The sequence below is a fragment of the Thalassophryne amazonica genome, chromosome 5 (genome assembly GCF_902500255.1).
Source record: "Thalassophryne amazonica chromosome 5, fThaAma1.1, whole genome shotgun sequence".
NCBI classification, from domain to species: domain Eukaryota; kingdom Metazoa; phylum Chordata; class Actinopteri; order Batrachoidiformes; family Batrachoididae; genus Thalassophryne; species Thalassophryne amazonica.
Window position 1 is genome coordinate 85346289 of NC_047107.1, and position 9768 is coordinate 85356056.

At 39.8% G+C, this 9768-nt stretch overlaps 1 protein-coding gene across 1 annotated transcript in view; it reads left to right on the plus strand.

Annotated features, from left to right (window-relative positions):
* Nucleotides 1-3981, plus strand: part of snx18a (sorting nexin 18a) — a 32392-nt gene extending 28411 nt beyond the window's left edge. Inside the window, exon 2 of the mRNA XM_034170759.1 lies at nt 2961-3981. Coding sequence (XP_034026650.1) covers nt 2961-3214 — 254 coding nt within the window. The 3' untranslated portion in view covers nt 3215-3981. The remainder of the gene's footprint in view (nt 1-2960) is intronic.
* The last annotated feature ends 5787 nt before the right edge of the window (nt 3982-9768 follow it).

The window sequence follows — 9768 nt, forward strand, 5'->3', positions numbered from 1 at the left end:
AAAAAAGATATATTGCTTCTGCAACGGGCTGGAGAGCGACACACTGTGACAGGCTGTTCGAGCTGGACAGGACCGTCAGTTTATGTGGACATGCAGCAGGCGATCTGAACGTCATGTCTGTCTGACAGGACAGTGAGCGGGGCGCCGCAGGACCATACGACAGGCCAACAGTGCAACAAATATGCCACTTTCAGTCATATCAGCAGAAATACACCGTAGCAGACGCTGTTTGGTCAGTTATCACAGCACTTTTCTTTCTTTTTTTTAGAAAATACATTTGTCTGCTTGTTGATTTTAGCTATTTCACGCTCCTGTTATAAGACAGTGATTGTGGTGCAGTGATAGAGTTTACATCTGGTAATCAGAGTGCATGGGTTTAAATCCCGTGAGTGGCATTTTTTATTTTTTTTAACCAGGGTTATTTAACCTTGGGGTTCTGTATTGCGTCCCCTTTTATGTATTATTTATATCAACCCAGTGATTTTCACTAATTATACAGCTGGTTTTTATTTTATTTTCCTCCATATCAGCGGCGCGATATGGTGCAGCTTGTCCCATGGAACGCAGCTGCAGCAGCTCACACTCGAAAGACACCATCACGTGCATGAACCGTCGTGCCGGCATCATGCACGCCCGCCTGTCTGTGTGATGTTTCGCAGTGCACTCATACGAGCTCTACCGCGGTGAGTCGCCCTGGCGTTATAGCGAATCGACCACATTTGCACTGTGTGAAGGGGCCCTAAACGATTATTAACTGAACACGAGAATAATAATTCATTTATTATATGGCTACTATATATATATATATATATATATATATATATATATATATATATATATATATATATATATATGCTAACAGATGGTCCAGTCGTTAGCTGGTATCAATCTTTGTGTTTTTTCCGATGCTGTTTAGATATTTATGGAATATGTTCATGTGTAACTTGGTTTTTCTAATCGTGTTTTTTTGCTTTCTGGTTTGTAACAAATGTGATACGCATTCCGGACTGATATGGGAAAAGCGCATGTAGGAGCTATATAATAAAGTGTTTTACACACCCCAAATAATAATACAATAACATGCTTTTGGAGGGTCGTATGCATTTTCAGAGGCCCAACATCCATGCACAGTTGCCCAAAATGACCGATATTCGTCCGAGTTAGACGAGGGCGAATATTGGTCAGTTGCCATCGCAGCTGTTTGCGATGGCATGTACAGTAGTGTTCAGAATAATAGTAGTGCTATGTGACTAAAAAGATTAATCCAGGTTTTGAGTATATTTCTTATTTTTACATGGGAAACAAGGTACCAGTAGATCCAGTAGATTCTCACAAATCCAACAAGACCAAGCATTCATGATATACACACTCTTAAGGCTATGAAATTGGGCTATTAGTAAAAAAAAAAAAAGTAGAAAAGGGGGTGTTCACAATAATAGTAGTGTGGCATTCAGTCAGTGAGTTCGTCAGTTTTGTGGAATAAACAGGTGTGAATCAGGTGTCCCCTATGTAAGGATGAAGCCAGCACCTGTTGAACATGCTTTTCTCTTTGAAAGCCTGACGAAAATGGGACGTTCAAGACATTGTTCAGAAGAACAGCGTAGTTTGATTAAAAAGTTGATTGGAGAGGGGAAAACTTATACGCAGGTGCAAAAAATTATAGGCTGTTCATCTACAATGATCTCCAATGCTTTAAAATAGACAAAAAAAAAACAGAGACGTGTGGAAGAAAACGGAAAACAACCATCAAAATGGATAGAAGAATAACCAGAATGGCAAAGGCTCACCCATTGATCAGCACCAGGATGATCAAAGACAGTCTGGAGTTACCTGTAAGTGCTGTGACAGTGGTGCAAGCATCATGATATGGGCATGTTTCTCCTACTATGGTGTTGGGCCTATATAATCGCATACCAGGTATCATGGATCAGTTTGGATATGTCAAAAATACTTGAAGAGGTCATGTTGCCTTATGCTGAAGAGGACATGCCCTTGAAATGGCTGTTTCAACAAGACAATGACCCCAAGCACACTAGTAAATGACCAAAATCTTGGTTCCAAACCAACAAAATGAATGCCTCGCAGATGTGAAGAAATCATGAAAAACTGTGGTTATACAACTAAATACTAGTTTAGTGATTCACAGGATTGCTAAAAAAGCAGTTTGAACATAATAGTTTTGAGTTTGTAGCACCAACAGCAGATGCTACTATTATTGTGAACACCCGCTTTTCTATTTTATTTTATTTATTTATTTATTTTTACTAATAGCCCAATTTCATAGCCTTAAGAGTGTGCATATCATGAATGCTTGGTCTTGTTGGATTTGTGAGAATCTACTGAATCTACTGGTACCTTGTTTCCCATGTAACAATAAGAAATATACTCAAAACTTGGATTAATCTTTTTAGTCACATAGCACTACTATTATTCTGAACACTACTGTGTATATTTTGATGCAGGATCACAGTCTTTCAAACAAGAAATATCCAGTAATTCACTCGACACAGTTAAACCTCAAGTATGTCAACAGATGTTTCCCACTCTTTACAACGATTAATCGATTAATCATTTTGAGTTTTGTTTTCAATGTCCAATTTCTTTGTTTTCAGCTTCTTAAATGTAAATAGTTTCTGGTTTATTTGACTAGTTTCTTTACTCCTATCTGGCAGTAAACAGAATACCTTTGGGCTGTGGATAAAACCAGACATTTGAAAGTATCCTCTTTGGGTCTGGAAAACATTCAGCATTTTTCACCATTTTCTGACTTTTTATGGAACTCACAACCAGTCGATTAACCCATAATGAAAATAATCCTTAGTTGCAACCTTAAGAGACACACATAACTAGTAGTGGTATTCCCATACTTAATCTACATCATGATGATTATAAAAGTGGTCAGAGAACAAAGTATAAAGTCCTGGTCTGCCTAACTCTTACGCACTGTCTTTTCCAAACAGGAGCACTAACAAAGGCCAAGGACAGCCAGAAGCATGTGGAAGAGGGCAAAACGGACCCGGAACAGGCAGAGGGCATCAACGAGCGCTGCAACATCATCTCTTGTGCCACACTGGCCGAGATCCAGCACTTCCACCAGATCCGGGTCCGTGACTTCAAGGCACAGATGCAGCACTACTTGCAGGAGCAGATCGCCTTCTTCCAAAAAGTCACAGGCAAGCTGGAAGAAGCCCTCCAGAAATACGATAATGTCTAATCCACTGGATTTGACTTTGCTGATTGGTGACTAGTCACCTCCCTCAGCCAGCCCAGAGGACCCAGAGTCATCCGTCATAAATGCTGCACATTCAGCACAATGGAACATTGAAGGAGATAATGCTCCACTAGTAAATTATCAGCGAGATACACATTTTTATATGTTGGCCACATGTTTTCGGGACTGGCTGTTCTTTATTAATAAGGATGTGTTTTACAGTCAAGGTGGTAACTTTTAAATATCATTTGTCCATAAAGATGCAAAGTTTTCTTGCCTTTACTGTTCACAAGGATTATTGATCATGCTGGTAGGTCCAGAGAGTGGGTGAAAAGATTGCTGAAACAGTGCAGTGGTGGCCCATCTGTAGAGGGTGATAGTGTACTTAACCTTCTGAGAAAATGTGTTTTTCCGTCATGGTCATTTTTAAAACTATTTTCTCACTATTTTTAGTATTCATGTGTCTGAATAACTTGTAATATAGTTTTAAAAAATAATTGTTGGGGGGACGGGGGGTAAATATACACAACCTAGCAATCGCTTTCATTTTAACTCATATCTGAGAGATTATCGTTTACTTTGGGTTAATATGAGATTAAATAGATATTTTTACCACAGCTAATAACAGAATTGTAACTAGTTGGCGTTGACCAACCGGAGCTATGAAGGAACCGTAATGTTATTGGATCAGCAGAGATGTGGCGCTAGCTAATGCTGTATTCATGCATAACCCAAATTTCCAACTTCATTTTCAGAAACATTTACAGTTTTTTTTAAGTCAGATGCTCAACACTCAAGATTCCAACCTTCACCACATTACAAAAAAATCACCAGTATACAGTTAAGAGAGAATAGAGCTGAAACTATCCACACAGATGTTTATGCTAACTGGGTGCAATCGTTCAAATGCCTTATTTAGCTTTCTGTGTCTTTTTCATACAGCAGGGACAGATATAGTGTAAACACTTGTACAGTTTTGGTGGGCACAGTTCCGCTAACTGGTAATTAGCAAAGCTAACTTTTTCATTAGTGGATTAGCTTTTCAGATAAATTTGAAACCATCAGCGGACCATTAGCTTCCGCTAAATTTAATTCCGCTAACTTTCAGTCCGCTAACATTTTTTTGCTCGCATAGTGAGTAAAGCTTAACGGTATGTGTTTTACAACTGTCAGACCGTTGTGAGCTCAACCCTCCCCCAGCAGAAGGGTGCGGGCAGGCAGCCAGGCTGCCGGCTGCTACAAAAGAAGTGTTATTTTCTTTCTTTCATGGTTTCATTTATAAACAAAACTAATTCCGGACAGTTTATCGACATTAACGGCAACTCTGTCATTTTTACAAAGTGAAAATATCGCACATATCTTTTAAAGTAATATGCTAGTTCTGAAGGTTTGAGCATTAATTGACACGCGCTCCAAAAGGCATTATGGGAAATGGGTCTCCTCGCAATTACCCCCCCCCCCCCCCCGTCAAAATGCATAGAACACTGCCATCTTCTCACTTCACAGACAGAATTTTCAGTTTTGCAAATGCCTTTTTTTTTTACAAATGAAAAAAGACATATTTACAAATACACATTTATTTGTAAAAACCAACACACAAGTTATTGTAATTTGTAACACACACAAGCTACTGTAACTTCCGCTAATTTTTTTAGCCGTTTATCGGTTTAGCTTTGTAAAAGTTACTTTTCAGTTGGCGGATTAGCAGTTATCAAAGCTAACTTTTTGGTTAGCTGTGCCCACCACTGAATTTAGAGGCATTAAATGTCCTGTAAAAACAGTGATTAGTTGATTATTCTATATGCAGAAATATACTGCATCTGATGTTGCAGAAACTGCAATGTTTCAAAAGTTAACTTATACTGTATTTGCTTTTAATATGGTGTATAATTACCTCTTTAACAGCCAAACACAAATTGAATCAACAAGCAACACTCAGTGAACATTAGCTTCACCCATTGTCTGCAAAAAACCGAGATGAGCTCTCACTTTATTGGTACATTCATTCAAAATAAGGCTCAGTGAATCTGACAAACAGCTAACAAATCGAATATTTGGAAGGACATTAGGCACATCATGGATATCAATGTGATTGGTCAGGTAACTTTAATATTTATCATATTTTTTTCTAGGTTTTGAAAATTTCTTGTCGTGCACCCTCCAGAATGCAGTGTGGATAGATGGAAGGATGAGTCCATCCCTTTCATGTTAACACAATAACTCAAAAACAACAAACGCTGTCATACTCCAACTCACCACAATAAAAGGGCACATAATGAAGATAAGCTAATTAAAAACTTCAAAATTTGATGTACTAAGTCAATCCAAAATATGACTTTGTTTTGCTTATATAATATCACCTATACGTGCCTGACACCTGGTGGATGGATGATGGCAATCAGGAGCAGGTGTGGTTGAAATTACATGTAGCTTTCCTTTCCAAAGTCTACATGTGGTGGCCACCAAGCAATGTTGCTGCAGTTACTTTGAAAAAGTAATCTGATTACTGATTACTCCTTGAAAAAGTAATTTATTACTTTAGTGATTACTCAATTTTAAAAGTACCTAAGTTAGATTACTAGTTACTTTATTTGTTGCATTCAGCAACAACTTGCCAACAGCTGTTGAATGTAACTAAAGTAACTTTGGCAACACTGCCACCAAGGCCACCACCACTATTGGAACACTGACAGACACGCACACCTAGCTGACCTTTCGTATGGCTAGCATACTGGCATAGTACAGTTCTGCGCTTTTTACTCTTTTAATTAATTTTATTAGGAAACGGAGCGTGCTGCGGCCTCAACTTTACCTAAATTCTGGGTCTTTTAGTGAAGCCTAGGTTTAGTGGCCGACGATCACCTTAGTATTTCCTGTTTTTCTTGTTGTTTAATGCTGGCAAATTATACAGTATTTCTTGTCTTTCTGATGCGTGATTCTGTTTTTTTCTCTCTGTTTAAGGTGCAGCTCCATCCAGAGATGGGTGTGGTATTTGTACTGGAGACCCTCCTGTCCTGTGCACCAACAGCATTTCCTGTATATTCGTTTTGTGAATTGTTCTGTAATTTATGTCTGTAGCATGGCCCAAGCAGAGGGTCACCCCTTTGAGTCTGGTCTGCTTGAGGTTTCTTCCTCAGAGGGAGTTTTTCCTTACCACTGCTGCTCTGGGGGTTAGTAAGGTTAGACCTTACTGGTATGAAGTGCCTTGAGGCAACTCTGTTGTGATTTGGCGCTATAGAAATGAAAATAATTTGAAATTGAACACCTGCAACAGACTGGCGTCCTGTCCTGGGTGTACCCCGCCTTGCACTCCATGACTGTTGGGATAGGCTCCAGCCCCCCGCGACCCTTGATTGGACTAAGTGGTTGAAGATGAGTGTTGAAATTGCACACAAAAAAAGTTATGCTATCACTGTTAACTTTAATAAGACCTTTTTTCAAAACAAGGTTTGAGCGCCTATGGGTTTAAAGAAAACAACAGCTACAGCAATCTGACCCTTAGCCACATTGATAGAACTTTGGCAAACTTGACATAACATGAGCAATTCCACAACTCATCTCCATAGGTTCACCAACTTTGGTGCAAATCAGTGGCAATCATCACTTTGACCTTTGATCCCAGTGCGCTTGACCTAGACCTTTGGGTTGACGATCATCCACATATCAAATTTGGATCAAACACACAGAAGACCAAATGTTTGACATTTGTTCCCAATGGCCTTGACTTTTCCCAAAGCAAAGCCATCAAAGGCAGTTCTGGGGTCAGCCTACATGCACATAGCAAATTTTCTGGAAATTAGCCCAAGTACCTCAGAGGAGCAGTGGAACAAGCAAACACATGTTTCTCAAATGATAGTATAATACAAAATTACAGAACATCAAAGTATTCAGATGCAAATTACAGTGTCAATTTTTTTCATCATCTCCATCAAAGAGAAAATACAATTTTGCATTCAAACATGTATTTAAATATATTTATCAAAAATACTGCCCATCCCTGAGCCAAGATTTTTTTTTAACATGTCCAACACTGGTGATGTGTGTTTTTGTCTTAACTATTGTTAATATTTGTGTACAGTATGTAAAGTTCACATTTAAATGTTGGTTATTTTTGAATGTTGAAGTCCATTTCAGTGCTGTTGGTACCTTTTTATTTTTCAATGAATCACAGAGACACGGCTACTGAAACTCAGATGTTGCACAGCTCCACTTTCCACCAACTCAGTGATTTCAAGCATTGGCCGTGTAAACACTGTTTTAAAGCGCCATGAGGACTAGCCCGTCTCTGCTGCGTTCACGAGCAGCACCGACTTACAGCCTTCTGGACCACAACAGAGCTTCCTCAGGCCTACAGGACAAAGCGTTTACAGTCTCCTGGCTGAGCTTTTCTGTGCCTTCTGATTAACATATGGTCAATTTTGTTACTAACTACTAAAAAGCTTTATATACTGTATATGTAGATATATTTTATTTGTTTTATAAAGCTACATATTTTGCAGCCTTTGAAAATCTAGGATCACTGTGCTTTGAGTAAAGTGTCTTTCGTGGACTGTTGTTCTTTTATCGTTCCCAATGGGGCCTCATGTATGATTTTTAAAAACACACTGTGTAACAGAATCAGCATTGTAACGGACTACCTGTCTGGATGATGGGAACTCATGTTTTACACATGGCGCAGTGTGTAATAATGCTGGTTTAAAGCTTGCAGAATGGAAGCAGTGAGTTGATTGGGCAGTTTGTCACCCTGATACATGCATTTATGGTGTTAAGACTTAGCTTTGGGATTGTATTTTTGAGCAGGTTTCTCGCTTATTTTAATACTGTGGTCTGTCTGATAGGACACTTACACAGTTCATCTGTACTGCTCACTTGAAGAGATTAATGTACAAGCAGAGAAATAAAGCCCACCATTCACAGAACATTATTACTTTTTTCCCCTCTGATGCATAAGCTCAGTGCTTTACAATGACGCTTCACATTTACTCACACACTGATGTCAGTGCTGTCTTGCAGGGTGCTCAGGGACAATTTTGGGATGAAAGAACTTTCCCAAAAGAGTGATTTTTGTCCCCCGCCATGAAATAATGGGGAACATTGAAATGGACTCCGTCCACCCATCTGTTACGTTTTGAGGGTTCTAGATTAACCTTTTACCCTTTGCATACATACAGGGCATCCAGAAGGTATTCACAGTGCTTCACTTTTTCCACATTTTATGTTACACAGCCTTATTCCAAAATGGAGTAAATTGATTTTTTTCCCCCCCACCCTTCAAAATTCTACTCACAACACCCCATAATGACAATGTGAAAACTTTTTTTTTCTTCTTCAAATTTATTAAAAATAAAAAAACTAAGAAATCACATGTACATAAGTATTCACATCCTTTGCTCAATATTTTGTTGATGCACCTTTGGCAGCAATTACAGCCTCAAGTCTTCTTGAATATGATGCCACAGGCTTGGTGCACCTATCTTGGTGCAGTTTTGCTCATTTCTCTTTGCAGCACCTCTCAAGCTCCATCAGGTTGGTTGGGGAGCGTTGGTGCACAGCCATTTTCAGATCTCTCCAGAGATCTTCAGCCAAATTCAGGTCTGAGCTCTGGTTGGGTCACTCAAGGACATTCACAGAGTTGTCCTGAAGTCATTCCTTTAATATCTTGGCTGGCTGTGTGTTTAGGGTCATTGTCCTGCTGAAAGATGAACCGTTGCCCCAGTCTGAGGTCAAGAGCGCTCTGGAGCAGGTTTTCATCCAGGATGTCTCTGTACATTGCTGCATTCATCTTTCCTTCAATCCTGACTAGTCTCCCAGTTCCTGCTGCTGAAAAACATCCCCACAGCATGATGCTGCCACCACCATACTTCACTGTAGGGTTGATGCCTGGTTTCCTCCAATGAAGATGCCTGGCATTCACATCAAACAGTTCAATCTTTGTCTCATCAGACAAGAAAATTTTGTTTCTCATGGTCTGAAAGTCCTTCGGGTGCCTTTTGGCAAACTCCAGGTGGGCAGCAAAGGAGTGGTTTCTGTCTGGCCACTCTACAATACAGGCCTGATTGGTGGATTGCTGCAGTGATGGTTGTCCTTCTGGAAGGTTCTCTCTCCACAGAGGAATTCTGGAGCTCTGACAGAGTAACCATCGGGTTCTTGGTCACCTCTCTGACTAAGGCCCTTCTCCCGGGATCACTCAATTTAAATGAGCGGACAGCTCTAGGAAGAGTCCTGATGGATCCAAATTTCTTCTGATAATGGATGATGGAGGTCACTGTGCTCATTGGGACCCTCAAAGCAGCAGAAATGTTTCTGTACCCTTCCCCAGATTTTTGCCTCAAGACAATTCCTTTGACTTCATGCTTGGTTTGTGCTCTGACATGCACTGTCAACTGTGGAACCTTGTATGTAGATAGGTGTCTGCCTTTCCAAATCACGTCCAAGTAACTCAATTTACTCCTGGTGGACTCCAATTAAGCTGTAGAAACATCTCAAGGATGATCAGTGGAAACACAATGCACCAGAGCTCAATTTTGAGCTTCACGGCAAAGACTGTGAATACTTAT